The 26,156-nt window shown below is 65.8% G+C and overlaps 1 protein-coding gene across 11 annotated transcripts in view; it reads left to right on the top strand.

The window, feature by feature from the left end:
- Positions 1–25,054, top strand: part of BRSK2 (BR serine/threonine kinase 2) — a 66,943-nt gene extending 41,889 nt beyond the window's left edge. Inside the window, exons 3-22 of one of the 11 annotated variants that reach the window (XR_004029729.1) lie at positions 431–516; positions 3,164–3,304; positions 4,165–4,281; positions 4,781–4,814; positions 5,010–5,078; positions 5,163–5,309; positions 6,542–6,573; positions 6,872–7,036; positions 7,149–7,246; positions 7,335–7,485; positions 9,515–9,580; positions 11,491–11,551; positions 12,306–12,513; positions 13,081–13,129; positions 16,784–16,907; positions 18,659–18,839; positions 18,909–18,998; positions 19,266–19,360; positions 21,547–21,594; positions 23,323–24,116. Coding sequence is in view for 7 of the 11 variants with exons in the window: in XM_030811512.1 (XP_030667372.1) it covers positions 431–516; positions 3,164–3,304; positions 4,165–4,281; positions 4,781–4,814; positions 5,010–5,078; positions 5,163–5,309; positions 6,542–6,573; positions 6,872–7,036; positions 7,149–7,246; positions 7,335–7,485; positions 9,515–9,580; positions 11,491–11,551; positions 12,306–12,513; positions 13,081–13,129; positions 16,784–16,907; positions 18,659–18,839; positions 18,909–18,998; positions 21,547–21,594; positions 22,852–23,075 (2,091 nt within the window). In the remaining 4 variants the exon portion in view is untranslated. Of the gene's footprint in view, positions 1–430; positions 521–3,163; positions 3,305–4,164; positions 4,282–4,780; positions 4,815–5,009; positions 5,079–5,162; positions 5,310–6,541; positions 6,574–6,871; positions 7,037–7,148; positions 7,247–7,334; positions 7,486–9,514; positions 9,581–11,490; positions 11,552–12,305; positions 12,514–13,080; positions 13,130–16,783; positions 16,908–18,658; positions 18,840–18,908; positions 18,999–19,265; positions 19,361–21,546; positions 21,595–22,851 lie in introns of all 11 variants that reach the window. The other 10 variants (XR_004029730.1, XR_004029731.1, XR_004029732.1 and 7 more) reach the window with 10 other exon arrangements.
- The last annotated feature ends 1,102 nt before the right edge of the window (positions 25,055–26,156 follow it).

The following is a 26,156-nucleotide window of genomic DNA, read 5'->3' as shown; positions in this document are numbered from 1 at the left end:
GAGGCTGCCGCCGTGAGGAAGGACAGAGCCCAGGCATAGCCTGCCTGGAAGGGCCCTCCATCCGACTGGCTGGGAGCCTTCTCTCCGGCAGCTCCAGGCCCCATTCCTGAGGCTGGGCTCACAGAGAGGCCCAGGCTGCCTGCCTTCCTGGGCAGGGTGGGGAGGGGCCCTCCTGCTCCAGGGGTCCCCAGTCCTCAGCCCTACAGGCTGGTGTCAGCCCAGGGGCCTGGGCTCCCTCCACTGAGGCCCCTGCCCTCTGCCCTCTCCACCAGCCAGGGCCCCGGCTGAGCAGCCCACGTTCCTGCACATCCCACAGGATGGCTCCAAAGGCCCCTGCGTCCCCGACAGCTGGCACCAAAGGCAGTGTCTGTGGGGAGTGATGCGTGCCCCAGCCCTGTGAGCGTGACGTGCTCTGGTCTCTCCCACGCAGGTGGAGCGGGAGATCGCGATCCTGAAGCTCATCGAGCACCCCCATGTCCTAAAGCTGCACGACGTTTATGAAAACAAAAAATATTTGTAGGTATTGCTGGGTCTGAAGAGCTGGGGTGGCAGAGGTGGCAGCTGTCGCTGCAGGGATGGGTGTCCGGGGCTTGGGGAGCACAGGGGCTGGAGGCCAGGGGCGCCTGCTGCATCCCAGCAGCCCTGGCCCTGCCAGCATGAACACCTGCCTGGGTAGGGTCTCAGCCCAGGCTGCTGTGGTCTCTGCTTCTTGACCAGACCAGAGACCTGCTCTGGGGGGGCTTGCAGAGCCACCAGCCTGAGGACGGCAAGGGGGAACAGGGCCTTCTGGAGGGGGGACAGGAGTTTCAGGGTAAGGGGCAGAAGCACCTGGCCCTCCCCACATGGCCATGTTGAGCCTCCTGGCCTCTGCCCAGGACTTGCCCAGCCTCACTAAGCCATGTCTCCATCCCTGAGGCTCCTTCACACGAGGCACAGCCACCAGGCTCCCGCCATGCCTGGACCCTGGCTGCTGAGTGTGGCTGACCCTGTCACCCCCGCAGCTGTCGAGGCCAGCAGAAATCCCCACCCTGTCCCAGGCATGCCTGGCTGTGAACCCCATCCCCCCAGACCCAGCCTCAGGGAGCTCCTGGGAGTGGGCACAGTGGTAACTCATGGCAGTCTCCTCTGTGTACTCTGATGGGGCTTTCTGACGGATGAGGGGCTGCTGCCCGAGGGCTGGCTGGCCTTGAGCCCCATCTGACCCTCGCTGGTCCCAGGGTGGCGTCGTGACCTGCCAGGTGATCCCAGCCGGGCATCTCTGAGGCATCAGGCACGGAGGGAGCAGGGAACATACAGGGCTGGGCTGGGGGCTGCCCTTAGGGTGAGCTGGCTGAGAGCCTGGCCAAACCCAGCAGCTCCCCTTCCTCCAGCAGCGACGTCCATGCTCGCTCTGGCCTGGGTTTCTGCATTCTCATGGGGAGCATGTGCAGGTGGCCAGCTCGTGCGTAGCTGGGGAGAGGAAACCCAGGGGTGGGGTGTGGGGAGCCCGCCTGCCCCACCATGAGCAGGGGCTCAGAAACTGTCATCAGAGACTTGGGGGGGGCAGGGGTGGTCCTGGCCCTGGTGCTGGCGAGGTGGACTGTGATGAGGGGCACGGCTTCCTCATGGTGACACGGTGCTGGTGCAGTGGGGTCCTGGGGAGGCCTTCTTGGAGGGGAGGGCAGGGGAGTGCGGGGGGGACGGGCACAGCAGGCCAAGGCCCAAGGACAGGAAAGAGCCCAGGAAGTGGGCACGGCTGTGCTCACGACTTCTCCTGAGGTCTGGCCCTGGGTGTTGTCCCACCACCTCTAGACACCGTGTGGCCTATGCTGAGCCTTGGGCCTGGCCGCCCCCCTGTCTGGACTCCCACCCTGTGGCCCCCACCACCTTCCCCTGCCCTGGGGGCTTCACCGCCTTCCCCTCTGCCCTGGGGGCTTCACCCACCACCTTCCCCAGCCCTGGGGGCTTCACACCTTCCCTTCTGACCTGGGGGCTTCACCCACCACCTTCCCCAGCCCTGGGGGCTTCACACCTTCCCCTCTGACCTGGGGGCTTCACCCACCACCTTCCCCTGCCCTGGGGGCTTCACACCTTTCCCTCTGCCCTGGGGGCTTCACCCACCACCTTCCCCTGCCCTGGGGGCTTCACACCTTTCCCTCTGCCCTGGGGGCTTCACCCACCACCTTCTCCTGCCCTGGGGGCTTCACACCTTCTCCTCTGCCCTGGGGGCTTCACCCACCACCTTCCCCTGCCCTGGGGGCTTCACACCTTCTCCTCTGCCCTGGGGGCTTCACACCTTCCCCTGCCCTGGGGGCTTCACCACAATCTCTGCTCCCATCCCCACACTGGGCCCTTGACTCCTGCCAAAACCAGCTCCTGGGACAGCCGGTCACCCCAGTCCCCGTGGCAGCTCTGAGCATGCACCAAGGCGCCACCCCCTTGGCCTGTACAGCCCCCCTACATCACCATAGCCACACCCAGGGCCACCACCCTCACAGGCCTCCCCCTGGAGCTGGTTCAGCCTGGGTGGAGTGGCCCCCAGGCAGCTGCATCCAGCGTCCCATGGGCCTCTCACCAGGAACCAGCTCCTCAGGACCCTCCATGTGGCTGAGACCCCATGCGGGTGGTGCTGGGAGCCCACCAGGGCAGGAAGGGGAGGGCCACGCCAACCTTTTCCTCATCCCCTCCCCCTGGCCTTCACACCTCCTGTTGCCCCCACAGAGGCCCAGACCATCCCTGGGCCCCTGGATGTGGCTGTGTGGTCTCCCTGCTCGGTGCCTGTGCCACTGAGGACCACAGGGTGTGAGAGCCACAGCAGGCAGGGCAGAGCCCCGAGGCCACCCCATGCACCGAGCCTTGGCCCCAGCACCTGCCACACTCAGTCTGCGGGTTCCAAACCCTCCCTGGCAGCTGTGCCCCCAGAACCATCCCTTCACCCGCCCCTCCACCCTCACCCTACCCCACCCCAGGGTCCTTGCAGACTCATTTGAGGTCCACCCCCAGGAGCCCAGATGGTTTGAGATCCGCCATAGTCAGGGCTCCTCTCAGCTGTCCCCCCAGCCAGCGGGAGGATGGGGGTGGCGTGCAGAGAGGCTGGGCCAGGAGGCGGCTGTGGGAGGCCCTGGGATGAGGAGGGGCAGCGGGCAGCTGCAGCTGGGCGCACTGGTGGCCCCATCTCCTGCAGGTACCTGGTGCTAGAACACGTGTCAGGTGGTGAGCTCTTCGACTACCTGGTGAAGAAGGGGAGGCTGACGCCTAAGGAGGCTCGGAAGTTCTTCCGGCAGATCATCTCCGCACTGGACTTCTGCCACAGCCACTCCATATGGTGAGCCCCACCCCTGGTGCCCCCCACTCCCCAGGGACCCCCACACCCAGTGTGCTACCACAGACGCCCCCTGTGCCCCAACTACTACACCACCTATGGTGCTACTCCGAGGTACACCATGCCCCCCATTAGCTGTCCCTCAAGTGCACCATCCCCTCCCCCCCATTAGCGGCCCCCTCAAGCGCACCGTCCCCATTAGCTGCCCCTCAAGTGCACCATCTCCTCCCCCCCATTAGGTGCCCCACTAGTGCACCGTCCCCTCCTCATTAGGTACCCCTCGAGTGCACTGTCCCCTCCCAGGAGGTACCTCTCAAGTGCACTGTCCCCTCCTCATTAGCTACCTCTCAAGTGCACTGTCCCCCGCCATTAGCTACCTCTCAAGTGCACCATGCGCACTAGGTGCTCCCCTTTTCCCCGGAGGAGCATCAACCCCCGGCACCTCCCCTTTCCCGAGTGGGCAGTGTGTCGGGAAGGTTTCTGCCTGGCGCCCACCCAAGGGCTCTGGGAGCCCCTCGGCCTTTCCAGGGACCATTGCTTGCATCCCTATGCGCCTGGGGGCCCTAGGTTGGCCTAGGCCAGAGAGGTGTGCTAGGGAGCAGGAGGGGGCAGGAAGGAGCCTGCCAGGGTGCAGGAGGGCATGGCAGGAGAAACAGGGATGCCTGACTAAAGGCCAGAGCCCAACGGACCAGGCAGGCAACTTCTGATTGGCTGCCTATGACATCACCAGGCTGGGCTGCCATTGGCCCTTCTGTGTGATTGGCGTTTGGAGAGGCAGTGGGCTTTGGGCAGGGGGTCTCCAGGGCGGGGAGGCGCTCAAGGCAGAGACTGGCCCTGTTCAGCCTCGCCGCCCTCCTCCCCAGCCACAGGGATCTGAAACCTGAAAACCTCCTGCTGGACGAGAAGAACAACATCCGGATCGCAGACTTCGGCATGGCGTCCCTGCAGGTTGGCGACAGCCTATTGGAGACCAGCTGTGGGTATGTGGCCCTCTGCCCAGGGGAGAGGCTGGGGGACGGGCTGGGCTTGGGGAAGAGGAGCCAGTGGGCTGAGAGGCCCCCAGTCTGCCTGAGCCTCCCGGCACCCCACAGACAGGCCCCCCACAATGTGCCTGAGCCTCCCAGTACCCCACAGCCTGGTGGTGGTGGGGAGACAGGCCTCCCGGCACAGTAAGGGTAGGGGTACAGTCCTGGCCCTGGCCTGCCTGGGAGTGAGGCTGGGACCCACTTACATGCCCCTCTCCTGGGGACCCCCTGGCCCCTGCCCAGCCGAGTGGGCAGACAGCTTTGGGCGCAGCAGAGACCCAGCACCCCACCTTGGTCTCCTCCCAAAAGCCCGCCTGGGGATTCAGGGAACGTGGGGGCGTCTGGCACCACAGCCCTGGAAGCCTCCTTGAGGGCCCTGCAGTGCACCGTTACCCTGGGGGGAGGGCCTGGCAGCGCCCGGAGCCCCACCGCTGACCTCTGCCCTTGCCCGCAGGTCCCCCCACTACGCCTGCCCCGAGGTGATCCGGGTGAGTCCGCGCCGCCGCTTGCAGCTCTGTGGGTCCCAGGGTGGCGGGGACCTGACCCTGGTGGGACCCCAGCCTGCCGCACCCCCAGGTGCTGCTAGGCTGCCTGTCCCCGGGCCGACTCCCTCTGAGCCCAGGCCCACCAAGGCCCCCGCCTTGCCCTGCACCCCCCAACAGCCTGGGCACTGCTGTCCACAGGGGGAGAAGTACGACGGCCGGAAGGCGGACGTGTGGAGCTGTGGCGTCATCCTTTTCGCCCTGCTGGTGGTGAGACCCTGGCCCCCCTCTACCCTGCCCTGGCCTCTCCCCCAACCTGCCCCCCCACGCTGACCCCCACCCGGCCACCCGCAGGGGGCTCTGCCCTTCGACGATGACAACTTGCGGCAGCTGCTGGAGAAGGTGAAGCGGGGCGTGTTCCACATGCCACACTTTATCCCGCCCGACTGCCAGAGTCTGCTGCGGGGCATGATCGAGGTGGACGCCGCGCGCCGCCTCACGGTGCGTGCCCTCGGAGCGGGGCGGCCCCAGAGCGTGGCGGGGGGCGCGGGGGCAGGGGTGGGCGTGTGCCCGTGTGTGCACAGGTGTGTGTGTGCACACCCAGGTGAGTGTTCAAGTGTGTGTGCGTGCCCAGGTGTGGGAGTGCCCAGGCGTGTGTGGACTCGTGTTCAGGTGTGTGGGTGCACAAATGTAGGCACATGCCCAGGTGTGTGTTCAAGGGTGTGGGGGTACCCAGGTGTGGACACATGCCCAGGTTCATGTGATTGGGTGGGGGCGTAGGTGTGGCATGTGCACGTGTGGGGAGGTGTGTCCAGGTGCATATGAGCACTTGTACCAGTGTGGGGTGTGCACAGGTGTGGGGGGCTGTGTGCACAGGTAGGTGAGACCTGGCTGTAAGTTACACAGAAGCACTGGTGCTTCCCCATCACGGCCATCCTGCCTCCAGATGCTGCTGGGGCAAGCTCCAGGCAGCGTGAATAGTTCCACTGAGTGCCCCCGGCAGCTGTGGGGGCCGGCAAGAGCCAAAGGTAGCCTCCAGCTGCTGGTCCCGACCTCCTCCAGGGCTGCCTGGTGTGGGGACCGCACATGTCCACTTGACAGAAGCAGGTCACCCTCTGGGCTGGCCCTGCCAGGGTAGCCTTGCCCTGTTCCCAAGTGGCCACCGCCTCACACCCCACGAGCTGTCCCTGAGTCAGGGTGGAGAGAAGGGGCCGTGTGGCTGGCCGGCCCTCCCAGCCTCCTGCCCGCACCTGCACCCAGCCCCGCCCCGCCGCACAGGTGGGCCGGGTTCTCCGGGCTTCAGCTCCCTCCTGGCTGCTCCCTGCTCTCCTGCCTTGGTTCCTTCCTAGAGCCACGGAGGGGCCCAGCCCAGGCAGCACAGGCACCTGGGGCCGCCCTGGCTCCAGCTTCCCTCCCTCCCCCTGCCCCTCCGCTCCCCAGGCCCCTGTCCCTACCTGGAGCACCCCCCCAACCCCGGCTCCCCCCTGACTTCTCTCCTCCTTGAGGTTTGTTTTCTTCTCCACTTGGGAGAGGCAGGGGCAGGGGTGCTGGCCTTGAGCCTCTAGGAACGCAGCCCCCTCCCCATCTTCCCCCTCACCTTCCCCCCACTCACTTGCCCTCACCCTCTCCTGCTCTCTCCGTGGCCCCAGCGCCCCCGCCTTCCCCCTCACCTCCTAATGTGGGCTCTTTCCGTCCCTCGTCCGTACTAACTCCCTGTTTCTCTTTCCTTGTAGCTAGAGCACATTCAGAAACACATATGGTATATGTAAGTAGCTTTTCCACCCACTAATCGCCTGCTTTGCCTGTTGCTGTGGCCTGGAGGCCCTGCTAGGAAAGGCGGGGGGAGGGCGCCGGCCCAGCGCAAGCCCTGCCCCGCCTTGGCCTTTGGCCCTCTGTAGCCTGCGCTGGGTGCGGGGTGCGGGCAGGACGCAGGAGGCCTCCCCGGGCTGGGCACAGGGAGAGTGGCAGGATGCAGGGCCCCAGGTGAGGGCGGGCCTCCCACCCTCCCAGCCGCCCAGGCCCGGCTAGAGCTGATGACCGGGCGGCCTGCCCTGTGTCCACAGAGGGGGCAAGAATGAGCCGGAACCAGAGCAGCCCATTCCTCGCAAGGTGCAGATCCGTTCGCTGCCCAGCCTGGAGGACATCGACCCTGACGTGCTGGACAGCATGCACTCACTGGGCTGCTTCCGAGACCGCAACAAGCTGCTGCAGGACCTGCTGTCCGAGGAGTGCGTCTGGGGCTGCTCCTGGGTGGGGCACGGGGCCTGGGGTGGGAGCGCCGCCACGGAGGAGCCAGTGGCCCCGTGTGCCAGTGCGTCTCGTGCCTCTCGCCCGCTGTAGGGAGAACCAGGAGAAGATGATTTACTTCCTCCTCCTGGACCGGAAAGAAAGGTACCCGAGCCAGGAGGATGAGGACCTGCCCCCCCGGAATGAGATAGGTACGGGTCCAGGGGTGGCCTCCAGCCCAGGCTGCACTGCCCCACCGGGGTCCAGGGGCTGTCTGGCCTGACCCTCATGTGTACTCAGACCCTCCCCGGAAGCGTGTGGACTCCCCGATGCTGAACCGGCACGGCAAGCGGCGGCCAGAGCGCAAGTCCATGGAGGTGCTCAGCGTGACGGACGGCGGCTCCCCGGTGCCTGCGCGGCGGGCCATTGAGATGGCCCAGCACGGCCAGAGGTGTGTGTGCCCCGAGGCTGCTGGGCCTCCCTCCTTGGGCCCTGGCTGCGCGGCACTGCTGCCTGGCTCATTGCTGCCCATTGGCCTGGGGTCTCAGCTGAGGCAATTGGGTGGGGCTGCATGGGCTAAACTGGGCTTAGCTGAGCTGGACTGGGCTGGGAGCTGAGCTGAGCTGAGCTGGGCTGAGCTGGGCTGGAATGGGCTAAGCTGAGCTGGGTTGTGCTGTGCTGGGCTGGACTGGACTGGGCTAGGCTAAGCTGGGCTGGGCTGGGCTGGGCTGGGCTGGACTAAACCGGACTAGACAGGGCTGAGCTGGGCTGGGCTGGTCTAGACTAGACTAAGCTGGGCTGGGCTGGTTTGGGCTGGGCTAGACTGGACTTGGTTGAGCCAAGCTGGGCTGTAACTGAACTACATGGCTGGGCTGAGCAGGGGCTGAAGACTGGAATTAGGGCTGGGCAGGGTCTGGGCTGAGCTGGGCTAGGGCTGGACTAGGCTGGACTAGAATGGGCTGAGACGGATTTGACTGGGCTGAGCTGGGCAGGGCTGGGCAGGGCTGGGCTGGGCTGGGCTGAGCTGGGCAGGGCTGGGCTGGGCTGGGCTGGGCTGGGCTGAGCTGGGCTGAGCTGGGCTGAACTGTATTTGGCTGAGCCGAGCCAGGCTGGGCAGGGCTGAGCTGGGCTGGGCAGGGCAGGGCAGGGCTGGCTTGACCCAAGCTTGGCTGGGCTGAGCTGTGATGTGGTCACACCATGCTCAGAGCCATCAGCTCAGCAAGCCTGTCCCCCTGGCCCCGGCAATGCTGGGCCCGACTCCGGGTGGCAAGTGTGGTGTGTGTGGCCAGGGACATCACAGAACTCAGCAGTGATGAGCAGACCCATGGCCGGAGGAAGGGCACCCAGCCCCTCTGGAGCCTCTGCTGGGTGGGGGCAGGGCTGGGCTGCCCGCACGAGGCCCTCAGCAAATCCTTGGAGCCAGTGTGGCCTCTTAGGGATGAGCTCAAACGTCCCTCACCAGGTGGCGCCTTCCAACACTTGGGGACAGCTCTTGGGCCCAGGAGCACACCAGGAGGTCCAGGAGCCCAGGCAGCAGTCTCTGGTCTGCCCTGTGGTCTGGGCCTCAGCACCCCAGGGCCCCCTCCTTGTACTGGCGATTTGGGGGGTGGGACAGGCGAGGCCTGTTCCTCGGGAACTTGGCGGAAGCTGTGGGGAACTGCAAGGTAGCTTGGCAGCCATCAGGCTAAACCTGTTCCAGCCCCAGCCCTGGCCAGAGTACTGGTGGTCCCAGTTCTGGCGGCTCCCAGTCCATGGCCCCCTGGGAGTCCTAGGCCCTCCCTGGGGTTTCTGGCTGGCCCAGCCTCCAACCTGGGGTCCCAGTCCCCAGAACCTCCTTCCCAGGGCCCAGTCAGCTGCAGCCCTGACCCCAGTACTAGGGGGCAGCAAGGGGCCCTCCTATCTACATTCTACTGCCCTGACCTTCAGTGGCCTGCATGTCATGGGGGCACCTCAACCTGCAGCCCAGGTGCCTGCCTCCTGCCTGCGTGGCCACCTCCCTGGGCTCCCCTGACCCTGCAGGGCAGGCCCCACCACCCCACTGCCTGGCCCCTCCGGTCAGTGGTGTGGGAGGCCACCCTCTTGGCCTCTGCTGCAGCTCCCAGGCCTGGCTGCCTGGGGCAGGTGTGGGATGGGCCAGGGTGTGGACCATTCCGGGGCCTCTGGAAGGCCACTAGTCCTGGCATGTCCCAGCCAGACTCCACTTCTGGCGGGGCCACCTGTGCAGCCAGCAGAGACCCAGCTGCTTGGTGCTGGGGGACCCAGGGGTCCTGGGGGCTGGGGTGGGGACGACCAGGCCACCCTGCCCAGCAGTCACACGGTGTGGAGTGTGCTGTCGGGCCCAGCCTCCTCTCTCGCCATCTTTGTGCACCGGCCTCAGAGCCGCATGGAGTTCTTACCTGGTGTGGCCCGGGCCCTGGGGGCCAACCTCTGCCCGCGTGTGGCCGTCAGTAACTGTGTTTTCTCGCTCTGTTCTGCTGTAGTAAAGCAATGTTCAGTAAAAGCCTGGATATCGCTGAGGCCCATCCCCAATTCAGCAAAGAAGACAGGTATACACCCCGACCACCCATCCCCGCACCTCCCAGCCCCAGACACGCTGTCCTGCCTCAGGCCGGGCAGGCACATGGGCGGGTCTGGTGGCGGGCTGGGCTGCAGCGCTCCTGCAGCGGTGAAGCTGGCCAGCAAGCCAGGCAAGGGCCCGCGGGCTAGGCAGAGGCCAAGGAGGAGGGGTGGGGCTGCTGAGGCGTGGCCCACGCCTGCCTTCGAGGGACCGAGCGCCGTGGCTCACAGGGCCTGGGGCTAGAGCCCGGCATGGCTGCAGGCGGAGCCGCTCCTCCTGCCAGCCCCTGTGCTGTGTCCAGTGGGCCTCGGTGGCCCTGTTGCCCCTGGGGCCGGCCAGAATTGGAGCCGAGCAGCCGTCCTGTGCCCACCTGCAGGAACTGAGGAGGGCAGGAGGTGCCGCCGTCAGAGGGGCCTCTACCCGGGGCCAGTCTTGGGAGCCTGGGCGGGTGGCGCCACCCTCCCAAGGCTGCACTGTGCTGGCTGCCGGTCAGGCCCCTTCTCTTTGAGCCCTGGCCCTGCGCCTACCTGTGACTCTCACCCGTGTGCCCTCACCCTGCGTGCCCTGGCTGCCCTCAGGGCTGGCGCCGTCTCTCCTGCCCCTGCCCCAGCAATTGTAGCTCAGCGTTCCCAGCGGCTGCCTGGCCGGACAGGACCAGGGCTCGGCCCCTCCACCCCGGGGCTTCCAGCGCCTCTTCTGTCTTCCTCGTGCCCAGTCACGAGCTCTGGGTGGGCTTGACAGGAACCGCAGGTCCAGGGCCTCACTGGTGGCTGCTGCCCCCATGAGGGCTGTCCGCACTCCCAGCTCAGCCCTGAAAGCTCTGGGTCCAGTCCCAGCCCTGGGTGTCATCCTGGCCCAGACAGGCTGGGTTGGGCATGGGGTCCCCGCCGCCTCCCTGCCCCTTGGCTGTGTCTGGTGAGGGAGTTGGAGGGTCGTCGCCGTGGGGCCCAGCCCCCGGGTGTCTGGGAGCCAGGTGTGTGGCCAGCGTGGCGCTCTCCACGGTCCAGGACCTGGGCCGTGGTGTGGACCAGCGAGGCCCCTCGTGGCCGGCTGGCAGTGGGCAGGCCTGGTGGGCAATGCAGGCCGGGCTTTTACTCTTCTCTGTCCTCTTCTCTTCGGCGGCTGCCTCGGCCCCTCCCTGCATTTCCTTCCTCCAAAGATGGCAGCTGCCACTGTCTGGGCGCGTGGGCACCGGCTCGTCCGTGCAGTGTGGTGGAACGACGCACAGCCGTCCTGGTCCCTGCACGGGGGTGGCGGCCGCACACCGGAGTCTCAGCCGGGCACGCTGGGCCAGGGCCTCCCTCCTGCTGTGTGCAGGTCTCAGGCCAAGTAAGGCAGTGGTGGGACAAGGCCCCACCGTCCCTGCCAGCGGCTGCCCCAGCCTGGCCCTGCCCAGGCCCTCCTGGTTGTGGACAAGGGAAGGGCCGGCCACTGACCCAGGCATCCCTCACGGGCATCTAGGGACATGGAGGACCAGGCTGCAGGCCCTGTGAGAGCTCAGCTGTGGGGGGGGCTTGGCACATGGGAGGCTGGAGCCAGCACAAGGCCTGGAGCAGAAGGGGCTGGATACAGGAAGCTCACAGGAAGCCCCCGTCTGTCCCCTCGTCCCTCCGTCCACCCCCACGCTGGATGGTCCCTTGCTGCGGCTGTCTGATGCCGTATCCTGTGCTGTGCCTGGGCTGCTGGCATGGGGTGGCCCCCACATGTGGGCCCTCTGGGCACAGCCAGGCACCCTGGGCCCTCCTGAATTGACAGGGTGTGCAGCAGGACCCAGGGCCTCGAGGCTCTTGGCCCAGGCTCCAGGCCTCCTGGAGGGTTTACCTGGGGGGAGCAGAGCCCAGCGCCTGCTGCTCCGCTGCCCCCTGGCTGAGCCGTGGCCCTGTACCTTGTGACCTCCAGGTCTCGGTCCATCAGCGGTGCCTCTTCAGGCCTTTCCACCAGCCCACTCAGCAGCCCCCGGGTGAGTGACCCCCCACCCCCACCCAGCTCGGATGCACAGAGACCCCAATCCTCCCAGTCAGCGTGTGCCAGGGTGGGGGCAGCCTCCGCGGACCCTGGGAAGCAGCCCCAGGCGCCCCCCGCGCCCGAGCTCCTGTGGCGGCTGCTGCTCTGTGTGCAGGCTGCTCTGCTAACTGCACGCTCTTTTGTTTTGTTTTGTTTGTTTTCTTGTGTGTCACTTGTTTTCTTTTGTGGCGAACCCTCCTGCCCATCCCTGCCTGCCTGCCTCCCCACCCTCCCGCTCCCGCCTGCTTCTTTCTGGTCCTCCTGTGCCGTGTGCATGCGGGGGACTGGGGTGCATGTGCCGCTCGGCTGCCCCCACCCCGCTCGCTCCCTGCGCCTCCCTGTAGCCTATTAGGAAGCTTGTCCTGCCCCCACCGCCCCCCGAGCTGCCCTTCGTGGCCCACCCCCTGGCCACCTCCACGGAGCCCGAAGCTTGTGGGAGCGCCTCGAGGCCTGGACACGTCCTCCCTCCACAGGCCGCCCCGCGGCCCGACCCCAAGACCCAGACCTTGCCGTGCAAGGCCAAGCTGACCGACAAGCCTCTGCAGGGCACCAAGTCCAACCCCTTCCCGGCCAGCACCCCAGCCCGGCCTCCCGCCACCAGCCTTTGTCCCCAGCTGGCACCACCCCTGGGCCCGCCTGCCCTGCGGGTGCCCCCCCGGCCCCCACCCGCCAGGATTGAACCAAACACCAAATCTGTCCCCACCATACAGGTGACCCCTCACCCCTCACCAAGGGGCAGTCCCCTCCCCACCCCCAAGGGGACGCCTGTCCACACGCCAAAGGAGAGCCCGGCCGGCACGCCCAACCCCACACCCCCGTCCAGCCCCAGCGTCGGAGGGGTGCCCTGGAGGGCGCGGCTCAACTCCATCAAGAACAGCTTTCTGGGCTCACCCCGCTTCCACCGCCGGAAACTGCAAGGTGAGTGTCTGCCCAGAGGTGCCAGAGTGGAGAGAGCAGAGGCTGCCTTGGGGAGGGCCCCGCCTGGCAGTGCCAGACCAGTCCACAGGGCCTGCAGCTGCAGGGGTGGCCTGGGCCTGCCCACGGCTCACTGTCCCGAAAGCGCCCAGCAGCAGCCTGTGTCCTACCTGTCGCACAGGCTGGTATCCCCTCCAGACATTCTGTGTTCCCGAGTCTACCCACTCCGTGTCCTGGGGCCAGGCACACAGCAAAAAGAGCTGGCCACCGAGGGGGCACTGCCAGTCAGGAGGCCCCATGTGTGGGGCACTGAGGGCCAGCCAGTGCTGCTGGAGAAGGCACAGCCGACTTCAGCACCAGAGGCGGGGACAGCTCCCCTTAGCCCGGGGGCGCCACAGCCAGTGGGTCCTCTAAGGTGGCCGGGAGCTGGGGTGACCAGTGCCCCTGGGGGGCTGTCCTAGTGTGTGTGGGTGGACTCCTGATGACCCTGACCTCAGCGCAAGGTGGCCGGGGCAGGGGAAGGATGGAGCGGTCACCACGCCTTCCCTCCTGTTCATCCTGTGTGCACAGTTCCGACGCCAGAGGAGATGTCCAACCTGACCCCAGAGTCGTCCCCAGAGTAAGTGGCCCCTGCTGGAGGCCTCCTGGTACCTGACACCAGGCTGGCTTGGGGAGGGGCATGGAACCCTTCCCCTATGGCCAACGGGGGCTCCTTCTCCACGTGGCCCCACCTCCCACTGCAGGCAGGCCTGTCTCGGCCACGGAGTCTCTGAAGTTCGAATGCCCGGCTGTGAGGGGAAGGCCGGCCAGGGGAGGAGCCCCCAGCCCTGTTGAGAAGCTTCAGACCTCGGGAGAGCCTGGGGTTGGCTGGAGGCGAGCAGGGGGTACACTGGGCAGAGTCTCCCCAGGGCCTGAGCTCGCCAAGGGCAGAGACTCGGGGTCAGTCAGGTCTCAAGGAGAAAACAGCCCGTGTTAAGAACAGAGGGGCAGCAGGCCTGGTGGGAACATGTGTGCAGGGGCGGAGCACAGCAGCCAAGCTGAGGCCTGGCCCTGCCGCCTTTCTGAGCCGTAAGAGGTGCCACTGCAGAGACTACAGCGCCCGAGTACCGAGATGCTCTGGGGGCTGCTGTGACCGGTGTCTAGGCAAAGATGTCCCCAGAGAGACGCCTTCCCAGCGCCCAGGCCCTCTCCCTCCCCTTCACGATGGCCTTAGTCACTGGGCAGTGTCTCGGAGACCAGGCGACTGCTGGTGTACACATATGAGCCTGGAGTGTGACCCCAGGCCAGGCAGCTGCAGAGAGCAGCGGCCAGGCCTGAGTCACTTCACAGGAGACCCCGGGAAATGGAGGTGTGGCCAGCTGTGGACTGAGTAAGAGAAGAACCTTCATCCTGCTGCTGGCTTTAAACCAGGGGCCCCTGTGGAAACTGCTCAATGCTAAGCCCCAGGAGCAGCATCTGCAGTCTGTGCCGGGATCCCACCCCAGTGGCCTTTCTGCGCCAGTCAGGTGGCCCTTCCAGCTGGTGCCCAGGTGGGAGGTGTGTAGGCATCGTCTCAAGCCCAGATGCACAGGGCTCAGCAGACTTGGGAACCCTCCGCCTAGGCCCTGACATTGCCGTTTCTGCTGCTACCAAAAGCTTTCATGAACAGACTCATAATTATCTTCCTCAGAGAAGGTGGAAAACATCAGGGCCGCGAAGGTGGCTTTGATGCCACTGCCGCTGCCTGCGCTTCTCCCCTCCCCTATCTTGAGATGGCCTGGAGGCCCTGACCCTTCCTGAGGGCCCAGCACGGACGCCTCCCACGGCCCCGCCCAAGGGCCTGGCACAGATGCCTGGGACAGCCCTTCTCAAGGGTCCTGCACAGACGCCTTGGACGAGGGTCCAGCACGGATGCCTCCCACAGTCCCTCTTTGGTGACGACTCACTTGCCGGGGACCTGAGATAACTGCCAGCCCCAGCTGCTGCCAGCCCCATGTCAACCAGGTGCCCCAGAGGAATAGCACCAAGGGAGGCAGCTGGCTTCAGGAAGGGGCGCATGCGGTTGTCTGGGACACGCAGGGCTGCAGGCTGGACACTCAGGGCTGATGTCCTTGAGTCTGAAGCCCTGGCTGGAAGCCCAGGCAGTTTCCAGGTTGCAGCCTCGAGGGGCGTTTTTTCCCCAGGAAGACCGAACCTGGTGGATGCACCCACCCTGTGAGGAAGGGTCTCCTGCCAGACTCAACAGGCGACTGATTTAAGTTCATCTCATCTAAAAATAGCTTCACAGCAACACCCAGACTAGCGTCCGGCCAGGCTGTGCACTGTCCGCCACGTGGGTGCTGGAGTCACAGCGCAGGCCCCTCACCCCTCGTCGGCCTGGCCTCCCTGGGCCCTCCAGCATCTTTCACACATGGGACTATTTTTGCCAAATGCTGCACCCCTGGGCCTCAAAGCAGAGAGTCACGTTTGTACCATCTTTCCTGTCTCTTCGTCGGGCAGAACATCGACCATGCAGAAACTCACCTGTGTTTCCAGAACTGCCCGGCTGCCCCGTGCACTTCCTGGCTCCAGGCCCTGGCATGGGGCTGGGGTAAGGTCAGGGCCAGAGGTGGCCCTCGGAGCTTTGAACCCAGAACAGACAGCCGCCGAGACCAGCAGGACACTGAGGAGGCGTCAAGGGGCTGAACGATGGTTGGACCCGGTCCCCGTGCTTGTCTGGCAGGACTCCCAGGCCACACGGTGGCCGAGGAGGCAGCTCCAGGAATGGGCAAGGGAAAGGGGAGTTGTGAGGCCGCTGGGAGGGGCCTCAGAATCAGTCGGGAGAGGGCACCACAGCCCCAGCCCCGCCGGCCCCTCCTCCAGGTCCCTGCCTCTGCCTCGCAGTGCACCTGGTTCCGCCTCCAGGCAGCAGCGGCATGGGAAGCCGGCAGCGTGCGCCACCACTGTGAACAGCCACCCAGGCATGCTCTGCCTGAGAGTCTCAGGGGCTGTGCTAGAGGCGCCTCTGGCCGTGGTCCTCTCACAGTTGGGCTTCCCAGCCCCTGCGCTGGTGGGTGGGGTTCGGGTGCTCTTGAGCTGGAGAGCAGAGGGCCTCTGCAAGTTGGGGTGAGCCTGCCAGCAAGACAGGAGTAGCCTCCTGTGGCCTCAGAAGCGCCTCCCCCTCTCCTGTTGGAAGCGAGTTGCAGGCCCCGCCTGCTCCTGGGGGTGGGGGGCACAGGTGACTTCAGGAGCCCAGCTATAGCCACCTCTCACAGCGGCCTTGGTGAGGGGGGGCTCCCCTGTGGAGGGCTCACCTGTGGAGGGACATCCCCAGACTTCGGAGCAGGTGGCAGGTCGCAGGCAGGCCAGGGGTAGGAAGGGGTGTGGGGTGCCTAGGCGGGCTGGGCAGGTAGGTGGTGCCAGCTGTTGTCACTGGGCCCTGCATCCAGCAGAGGAAGTGATGTCAGTCAGGCCTGCCAGTCATGAGGTTGGCAGCACTGCCCCAGCCTGGGATGGGGACCACCCACTGTGGTGGCATCTGGGAGCCAGGGTCTGCGTGGCTGTTGCAAGCCCTGAACCGCCCTGCCCCAGCCAGCCTCAGAGGTCTGGAAGCGATCTCTACTCTACAGGGTAGGGACCAGCCCTACCAGGCTGGAGCCACAGGGAAGCCACATGGCCACACGTCCGGAAACACAGGAGGGCGGCCCCAGGGGTGCTGAGGCTGCCCTGTTTGGTGGGAGGACTCGCAGCCCCTGGTGTCTGCTGAGGCTGCCCTGTCGGGTAGGAGGGCATGCAGCTCCCAGTGTCTGTACCATACCTGTCCTGCCACTGCCTGTGTACAGCTCCCTGGCTCTGCCAGCTCCAGGCTAGGCACCTCTGCCAGGATGCCACTGGGCACCTGACTAGGGCTTAGCCAGAAACGGAGGAGCAAGGCCGGGAGCAGGGGTCACCCGACTCCCTCTCCTTTCCTTCCCAATGGGGTCTCCTGCGAGTGCTGCCCGGGAACAACTCTAGGGAGCCAAGAGGGGCCAGTTAGGGCTATGGAACCTGGTTGGGCCATGGGCCAGGTGAGGGCATTAGGGCTTGGATAAAGGTTATGGTTAGGGTTAGGGTTGGAGCCACAGTGATGGTCAGGGCATATGGGCTAGGGTTAGGGTGTTGGGGTCAGGGCTATGGGTTCTGCTAGCACTGTGGAGACGGCCGTTTCTATCACGCAGGAATTGAGGATTCTGCTGTTCCAACCCCCGATTCGAGGGAGGCAGGGGTGTGGACACTACCACGCCTCAATCCTCACAGCCTGTCTCCCACTGCCCAGGCTGGCCAAGAAGTCCTGGTTTGGGAACTTCATCAGCCTAGAGAAGGAGGAGCAGATCTTCGTGGTTATCAAAGACAAACCTCTGAGCTCCATCAAGGCTGACATCGTGCACGCCTTCCTGTCGGTGAGGCCACAGGGCGCCGGGGGAGGCGGGCAGCCCTCCCAACCCCACACCGCCCAGCCCCGAGAATACAGGCTCCTCACTTAGACAGGACATGTCCACGCACACAGCATGGACGTCCGCTCACCCGTGGGCCTGCCTGGCCGCCTTCACTGGACAGGCGCTCTCTCCTGCCCGCCCTCATGAGGGAGGGGTCACTGCCCATCTGGGGCGCTTGGCCTGCAGAGGGAGTCAGGACCTTGCGCACTGGTCCCCAGCAGCCCTAGGTGTGTGCTGGGCAGGCCTGGCAGCTGGCACATGGGGCAGAAGGAAGGCTCCGGCTGGGTGGGTCTCAGAGGGGGACATTTCCATGAGACACAGGGAGAAGCCCTCGTGAGGCCGTGGCCCCAGGGACCCATGGGGCTCTGCTGGCCCTCAGTGGACACCCCCAGCCCTCAGGTGTCCCAGTTTCCCTGGTCTCACCTTGCCCTCAGAGGCCGGGTGGCTCTCCACAGAGTGGTCGTGCTCAGGGTCTTGGGTGGGCTTCATTTGTCTTTGCTGGGCATTTTTGGGTTAGGAGGAGCAGAAAGCCCCTAAAAGCCTCAAATGGAGAAATTTTATTGCCAGGACTCCAGCACCCAGTCCCATCAGGACGCCCCTTCCTTGCCGGCCCTGCCCCACCCTGTGCTGCACCCAGCGCCCAGGCATTGCAGGGGCTGCTCCCCACCCGCCTCCCCCACCACCCCCAGCCTGCCTCCCCAGGGCTGCTGTCCTGCCCCGTGCTCACCACCACCCAGGCGCCCTCCCTAGCCCCAGGATCTTGGCAAGATCAGGCCGTGGCTCACTGCGGCGGCCTCTCTAGCTAGGGGCTGGCCTCCACCCCACCGGACACTCTGCCCCCCAGGCCCTCAGGCCACTGCTGCCCTGGCTGCAGCTGAGGTTCCCTTAGCGCCGTGGGGACAGCTTGGAGCACCTGCAGAAAGCTCCGGGGCCAGGAGAGCCCAGCGCTGGGCAGGGCTGGGCAGGCCTCAGGCTGCACTTGGACCCTGGCCTCAGGGGCACTCAGCGTCCCCGTCCCCACAGGCTGCTCACTTCCTCGGCCTCCTTCCTCACCACATCCCTTCATGCTGCCCCTGGTTGCCACAGCCAACCTCAGACTCAGCAGTGGCCTCAGGCCCTCCCCATGCCGGCCCCAGTGAGGTGGCTGTGTGCCAGCCTGGGCCCTGTGCGCTGGGTGGCCCTGAGTTCTGCTTCCTGCAGCTGCCCCCTCAGTACTGTGGAGCCCACCGAGTCAGTGCCCAGCACCATAGGTCCTGCAAGCAGTGGGAGCCCAGGAAGCCCCAGCAGGAGGGCACGGCTCCAGCCCCGCCCTTGCACCTCCCTCTCAGTGGCAGCTCCCAGACCCCCCACCTCCCACTCAGCTCCACCCTGGACCCCCACCTCAGGCTGCAGGGGTCACCTCCCACCTCCATCTTTGCCCTTAAGGCTCCTCTGTAAGGTCCTGGTCGTCCTGTGCTGTGGCTGCGTGAGAAAAGCCCAGCAGGGGCTTAGCTGTCCCCGCTGAGTAGACCAAAGCTTTGGAGGGTGGGGGCTGGAAACGCCCCTCCCACTGCTCCAACTGTCTCCAACCGCACTGTGCCCTCCCACAGAAGCAGAGGTGCCTGGGTGCTCACAATGTGCACACGGTGGGGCTGGCTCGCCCCAGGGCTGCCTCCCCAGAGGGCCAGGGTGGGACCAGCCAGGCCAGCCACGCTCACGCTGCTCCCTCTCCACAGATTCCCAGCCTCAGCCACAGCGTCATCTCCCAAACGAGCTTCCGGGCCGAGTACAAGGCCACGGGGGGACCAGCCGTGTTCCAGAAGCCAGTCAAGTTCCAGGTGGATATCACCTACACGGAGGGTGGGGAGGCGCAGAAGGAGAACGGCATCTACTCCGTCACCTTCACTCTGCTCTCAGGTGAGCTGGTGCCCCCGGGGTGGCTCCGGGCCCAGGCCCGTCCAGGGCATAACCCCCTGTCTCCCCTAGGCCCCAGCCGCCGCTTCAAGAGGGTGGTGGAGACCATCCAGGCCCAGCTGCTGAGCACACACGACCCGCCTGCGGCCCAGCACTTGTCAGGTGAGGCAGGCTCAGCTCCGGCCAACCTGCGGCCTGCGAGTGGGGCGTGGCCAGCTGGTGCTGCGCGGACGGGAGGCGTGAGGACCCAGGCGCAGCCTCCTGGCCCATCTTGATGGACGCTCCCACCTCCCTGCCCCGAGCTGTGGCTGCACCCCTCAGGGAGCAGGGCCCCTCCCTGGCCCGGCGGGACCACCCGCCTCGCCTCTGCACGCCAGGGACATAGGGCGCAGCCGCACCACACTGAAAGGCGCCTCTTGTCCACCGTAGAACCCCCCCCACCAGCGCCAGGACTAAGCTGGGGTGCTGGGCTTAAGGGCCAGAAGGTGGCCACCAGCTACGAGAGTAGCCTCTGACGCTGGCAGGTAAGGCGCCCAGCCTGTGCTGGGGCGGGGAGGGGCTGCGGGCAGGTCCTCGGCGGAGCCAGGCTGGCCCTGAGCAGGGCCCTCCGTGCCCACCCACAGGTCTCGGCCCTGGACAGGCCAAGCATGCCCTGGGCGGCCCATCTGCTAGGGAGCCAGACACAGGGCAGCCCGCACAGGCCCTGGGAGAGCAGTGACAAGGCCCTGCCTTCGGGGCTCCCCGCCATGGCACCCTAGGAGGGCCACGGGCTGCCTGACGGGCTGTGACTTCTCATCTCTCCATACTTCCTGACAGCCCAGGGCCATGCCTCCAGCAGGGCAGAGGGGCTTGAGCCCAGCCAGAGCGGGGACTTCATCACAGCCTCATGGGCTCGTGCAGGGGAGGTTGCCCCAGCCAGGAACCACCAGGGTCTAGGAGCCCGAGGGTCCGTGCCACTCGGCATCTGGCACGGAGGGCTCCCCCCACTCCCCTGAGCCCACGTGCAGTGGGAGCAGGGCGGAGCACTGGGCACATGCATGGGCCTGGTCTGTCAGCAAGGGTGTGGGCGTGCCTCTGAACGGCGGTGCGGCGTGGGGGCGCTGGGCGTCATGTGGGAGGAGCACCTGGCTGGACCCTGGGGGACCCCTCTCCCAGCCTGCATCTCTGCAGCTCTGTGGCATGCTAGGGTCACCTCCTGTGTTTCCGTGTGGGGTCCTGGAGGCCAAAGAGGGCCCCCCCGCCCCTCCCCGTGACATCCTCATTCCATCATCATTCCATCACCTGTGGGAGCCCCCCCAGAGTGTGCTTCACCCTGCTGCGGGCTGGGGGCTGAGGTCCCCAACAGTCCTGGCCCTAACCAATGCCCCAGTGGGTGGAGAAGTGGCCCCCTTCTCCTGATTTTGGGAGCTAGGCTAGCACAGCGGGCAAGGAGGAGCAGGGTTCCAGGTGCTCCGCCCCGCAGGTACACGTGGTGCTGCCCTACAGCGGAGGCCATGCCGTCGGCCGGCAGCAGCTTCTGGCTCTCTCAGCCTTGAAAGCCTTCATCTTAGGAAGGGAAACCGAGGCCAGAGAACGACAGGGCAGCCACCAAGGCCAGGGATGGACAGGGATTGCCCGGTAGGGCAAGCAGAAATGGGCCCCGGGGTGCTGCCCAGGGTGTCCCCGCACCTGAGCAGCCACCTGGGTGCCTCAGTCTGCCCCTGTGTGGGCTGTGGGCAGAACTCCCCCAGCCTGGCCCTGCAAAGTGTGGTCCCGGCTGTCAGCACGCACCACTCTCCCGGAGCCAACTCCAAGCCCCTCTCCATTCCTGCCCTGGACTCTGACCTCAGTGGAGCCCATTGCAGAGGCTCTTGGGGCCTATTCTGGGCCCCATCTGTCTCCCTTTGGACTTGGGGAGCCCAGCCTGTCCCTGTGATCTCGCTACGCCCAGCCCTGCCCCCCTCCCACACTGGACGCTTTTGTCTAGTAAGCCCAGCTCCAAGGACGTGTGGAAGGTGGCTAGCCAGCAGGGGGCCTCCTCAGGCACTGCCCACTCTCCCAGAGACCCCAGCCCGGCCGAGGGAGGGGAGGCTGAGAGCCCCCAGTGAGCAGGCACAGGCAGACCAGGGCATGTGTCCACCCTGTGCAGGCACCAGTGAGGGCCTCGAGGGAGTAGCCCCTCCCAGGGCCTTGCTCCCACCCCAGTCCTGGCCTGGCAGCACCAACATCCCCAGGCCCAGCAGAAGGGGAGAGGGCCAAGGAAGAGGGTGCCTGCCTTGAGTTGAGGGGCAGCTGGAAGCCACAGGGCCCTGGAGCTGTCGAGTGGCACAGTGAGGATGCATAGTGACTGACGCAGGCCACGGCCAGGGCAGGGTTGTCGGCCCAGGGGAGGGGCCAGGCCCACCCAGGGCGCCGGCCATATCCAGGCTCAGGCTCAGGCTCAGGCTCAGGCTCAGGCTGCTGCCCAGGAGGTCCGGCTGCTGCCCAGGTGGCTCCACCTTGTTCCCTGCCTCCGCAGCCCTGCCTCACTCCAGGCCCTGCCCCTGCACTGCCCCTTATAGGCCCTGCCGCCTCTGGCTCTGGCCCCGCCCAATCTTCCCCACCCATGCCTCTGGGGCCCCACCCACTCCTGGTTCCGCCCCTTCCCCATGGAGGCTGTGGGCGTCCAGCCAGAAGGCCCAGGGCAGCCTTTCACTCACTCCCTCCCTCCTCTCTCCATTCTGTGCTCCAGACACCACTAACTGTATGGAAATGATGACGGGGCGGCTTTCCAAATGTGGTAAGAATCCCCCACGCTCACCTGGCACTTCTGCCTGCCACTCCACTGCTCACCCTCAGCCTGCTGTGGCTGCCACCCGCCGCCCGGGCTGTCCCGGCCTCCCTGTGTAGATGTAGGCACCTGGCAGCCCAGATGTCCCCGGCCCCATCCTCTACCACAAGCAGCCCAGGTCGCTCCCCTACCACAGCAAGCCCAGGTAGGGTTCCTGGCCAGACTCACCTCTGGCAGGCCCTAGGATCAGGGCAGGCCCAGGAAGGGGCTCCCAAGGCCTGAAGCCAGTGAGGGTCCCACTGGTCCCACTAGTCCCGCTGGTGCAGGCTGTGGCCTAGGGCAGGGGCCGGTGCCCATCCCTCTGTCCACTGGAGGCTGTGCCTGGCAGGGAGCGGAGGGGCCCACAGCTCAGGGCTCAGGTGGGGGTTAGGCTTAGGAAGTGGGATTGAGGGGTCTCCATCGACACACCTGGGCAGTGAGCACAGGGCCCCAAGAAGGGTGGGCTCCCCATTTCCGCTCCTCTCAGGACTGCCCCATCCCAGGGACCCAGGACATGACTCTAGCTGCCTGTCCCGAGCCCCCCAGCCTGCCTCCCACACCCACTCCTCCATGCCTGTCCACCCATCTGTCCATCTGTCTGTCTGCTGCTAAACTGTGTCCAAGCTGGCCAGGGGGTCGGGCTTCAGGCCTCTCTGGAGAGGTGTGGTGGGCACACCCTCTCCCTATCATCCACTGGGCCTCATGCAGTGGGTCCAGCAGCTGCCCCCAGGGTCCTGCGAGGCTTCAGAGCTCCCAGCAGGCCCTTTTCTTTACGCTATCATCTCCGGAGTTGGGGTGGGTCGGCCCTCACGGCTGCGAGGTGGGGAGGGAAGGGGGGGTGGGGCAGGGCCTTCCGGGCCAGGCCTTGGTGGGGAGGGAGAGGTCTCACCACCTGCCCCGAGCCTTACTTCGCCAAAGGAGCGCTGGGTCCCGTGCAACAGCTCGGAGGCGCTGGGGTCCTAAGCTCCTGGCCCCACGGCGCACAGCTCCCCAACCGCACAGCCCCCAGTGTACAGGGCCCCTGCCGGCCACTGCCTGCCCACCCTGCTTGCCGCCCGCTGGTCCCCGCTCCGCCCCATCTCAGCCTCATCTCTGGGTTCTTTCCCTCGTCGAGGCCCCTTTGTTCATTTGTTTGTTTGTTCTCTTTCTCTCTCCTTCCCTCCCTTCCTCTTTCTCTCCCCTTTTTTCTTTCTTTTTTTTTTTTTTGTCTCTGTTCTGTGTACCCAGGCAGCCCATTGAGTAACTTCTTTGACGTAATTAAACAACTTTTTTCAGACGAGAAGAACGGGCAGGCGGCCCAGGCCCCCAGCACGCCCGCCAAGCGGAGTGCCCACGGCCCACTCGGTGACTCCGCGGCCGCTGGCCCTGGCCCCGGAGGGGACGCCGAGTACCCAACGGGCAAGGACACGGCCAAGATGGGCCCGCCCGCCGCCCGCCGCGAGCAGCCTTAGACACACTAGCCCCCCCCCAGCACAGCAATGACAGCGGCTGCCTTGCTGCCCGCCGCCCGCCCTGCCCCGAGTGGACCCGCGGCCGCGCCGCCCGTCCGTGCAGACTGTTCTCAGAGCCTGGGAGGAAAGGAAAGGGGCGCCGGGGCCGGCCTGCAGGCTGCGCCACCCGCGCCCGCTCTCTTTTCTCTCTCCTGTCTCTGTCTCTGCCTGTCTCTGACAGCATCGCTTGTTTCCACTCTGATACCAGGAATTATCCCGAAAAGTTAACATGTCACCTCCACGAGGCCATCCTCTGTGACCGAAGGCAGCTGCTGCGGACCCGCCCTCCCTCCGCTCCTGCTGTTGCTGCCGGGCAGTGAGGCCCAGCCCAGCGCCCCATCCACCCCGCGGCAGCTCCTCGCCTCAGCTCCGCACGGCCCATGGGAGGAGGGCCAGGCTTGGGGGAGCCTCCTCCAGCCCGGCCGACCCGGACTCCCGGTCACCTGACCCCTCGGCAAGAACAGCCTGCCTGGCCGCCTGGGGCCGGGACCCCCGGTGGGCAAAGTAGCCACAGGAACAGACCCTGTCCACCCCGTCCACCGCCTCCACGCCGCACCTGGAGGCCTCCTCGCAGGCCCGTGCCCCGCCTCCCTGGCCGCGCCGCCTCCCTGGCCGCGCCGCCTCCGTGTAGTCTTGGCCTCCTCAGGCTGCCTCCCGTCCTCTCGTCTCACCCGCGCCTCCCTTGCCTCATCTGGGGCGGCTGTGGGCTCTGGCGCTCCTCTCTGGCTGAGGTGGAAACAGAGAGACCCTGGGGCACCAGAGCCTTCCCAGCAGGCCAGGCCACTGGGCTGGGATCAGTGTTATTTATTTGCTGTTTTAATTTATGGATTCTCTGCACCTCTGTTCAGGGAAGGGTGGCGGCCACATCCCCTGCGGTCTGTGCATCTCAGGCAGGGGGTCTGGGGCCAGGGTGCCCTCTGAGGACAGCTGGTGGGGCGCGGGGGGGCTGGCAAGCTACTGTAAACTTTAAAGAATTCCTGCAAGATATTTTTATAAACTTTTTTTTCTTGGTGGTTTTTGGAAATGGGTGTGGGGTTGGGGGCGCCGCTGGGGCAGGGCCAGGTTTTGTGTTTTAGTCCCTTGCTCCCGATTCTTTCTACACACACATCTAAAGACGGTGCGGTTCGCTCTGTCATGGGTTCGGTCTCTCTCTGTGGAGAAGCAGCTCCGCCTCTGGGGGGGCTCAGGGCAGAGGAGCAGTGTCTCGTAGCGGGCGGCAGCGCCAGCGCCCCTCTGTCAAGACCCAGGCTGGGGTAATCTTGGTTTTGTGTCCAAAGGTGAAGGGGTAAGAGGAAGGCCCTCAGCTGGCCCTCCCCACACACAGGATGGCAGGGGCACTGTGGGGCTTTTCTTATTAAAATGAAAAAAAGTTGAAAAAAAGAGTCGGTGGCGCTCCTCCGCAGGGCGTTCTGTGCAGAGCGAGGCTCAGGGCGCAGCCCTGAGAGGGCTGCAGGCCCACCCTGCCCAGTGCCCGCCGCCGTGCTTCACCCCAGCTCCAGCTTCTTGTTCCCTTCCGCCCATGTGCCCGGCCCTCCCAGGTGGGCACAGCCCGGGTGCAGCGGCCATGGGGGGGCGGCGGATCTGATGCATGCCTCTGCCGTGGAGTCTGTCTGCTTTGGTGCCTGTCCCTGCCTCCCACCCACCTCGTGTATAGATTTTAACGCTTCTGTTAACATTAGACCTCTGCCACAGGCTGGGATTTCTATACATAAGAACAAAAGCAAACACCTAAGACAGCAAACGCCAGGCGGTACAGGCGGGAAGGGGCTCTCCACGGAGATCGAGGACATGAAGCAAACTGCCTCTTGCTCGCCTTCCCCTTTTGTGCTTCTTCGGACACACGCGGACTCCAGCAGGCGCCATGGAAATGGGCAAGCCCCTGCAGTGTACCCCTGTCATAACTGTGAGCAACTGCAGCTCCAGAACAATAAATCCCTTCCACAAAGACAGCGACGCAGGTCTTCATCTGGGCAGGGCGGGCGCGCAGGGCTCTGTGACAGCCCGGGACAGCTTCTCGTTCCCCACTTGCAGCCCCTGGGCTGCGCCAGTGTGAACGCAGCTACCCTCTGCCCAGCTGAAGAGGGCGAGATTCCAGGCGGCCAGGGTCAGAGGTCACTTCCGATGTGTGGGGCCATCCCCCGAGGCTGCCCCAGCCTGAGGTGGGCTCCCATTGAGGGCCAGGGCCTGGGCGGAGCACTCTTTGCACGGCACCTCTGCCACCCCACAAGGCCTGCACGGGCCACCCAGGGCCTGGGCCTTTTCCTGGAGAATGAGCCTTTTTCCCACTCCTTACTTGGGAAGGGTCCGGATAGGGTGCCATGACCCAGCCTTGGGAGTGAGGGGCCCAGGCTGAGCACAGCCCCTGGAGCTAGAGCGGGGATGGTCCCAGCCATGCCTGCCACAGAGGGCAGCCAGGGCCGTGGGCTCCACTGGCACGACGCCTTGGCCCAGCTGCCCCTCTGCCGCCGCAGCAGAAGGGCGAGTCCAGGCCAATGCTGTGTGAGGCCAGTGGCTGGGAGTCCACCGCAGCCTGGAGGAGGCCAGGAGCAGGCCTCAGCAGGGTCCAGGCAGAGACTGCGGCGTCCGCAGAGCTGCCCTGGGAGGTGCACGCCCACACTCCCCTCCCATGTGAAGGATTCAGATGCGGCCGGACTGCACCCAGCTGTCTAGCATTGGAACAGGTGCTAAGCACACAGTGGCTGGGGTGGGGGGGGATGATGATGCGGTGGGGGCCACATCCCCAGTCTCAGTCCAACAGAAGCTAGTAGCTGTCCCACCTCCATTGTGACAAAACGTTCCCAGACATTGCCATGAGTCTCCTGGTAGGGGACAGAATCACCCCCAGGTGAGAGCCACTGCCCTGAACTTCAAGCTGTGCCTGTACCCATCTCTCTGGAGGGAGCCAGGGGGTCACCACGTTTGTCAGGCTTAGTTAGCTCAGGGCTCCGCTCAGAGCCCACGACACAGGGAAGCTGAGCCGTCCTCCGTTTGACCCTGGACTGCCAAGTGGCTGAGCTCACAGGAGGTTGGTACCCTGAAGAG

The sequence above is a fragment of the Nomascus leucogenys genome, chromosome 4 (genome assembly GCF_006542625.1).
Source record: "Nomascus leucogenys isolate Asia chromosome 4, Asia_NLE_v1, whole genome shotgun sequence".
In the NCBI taxonomy this organism is placed as follows: Eukaryota; Metazoa; Chordata; class Mammalia; order Primates; family Hylobatidae; genus Nomascus; species Nomascus leucogenys.
The sequence above is the reverse complement of the archived record's forward strand: the minus strand, read 5'-3'. Positions and strand labels throughout refer to the sequence as shown.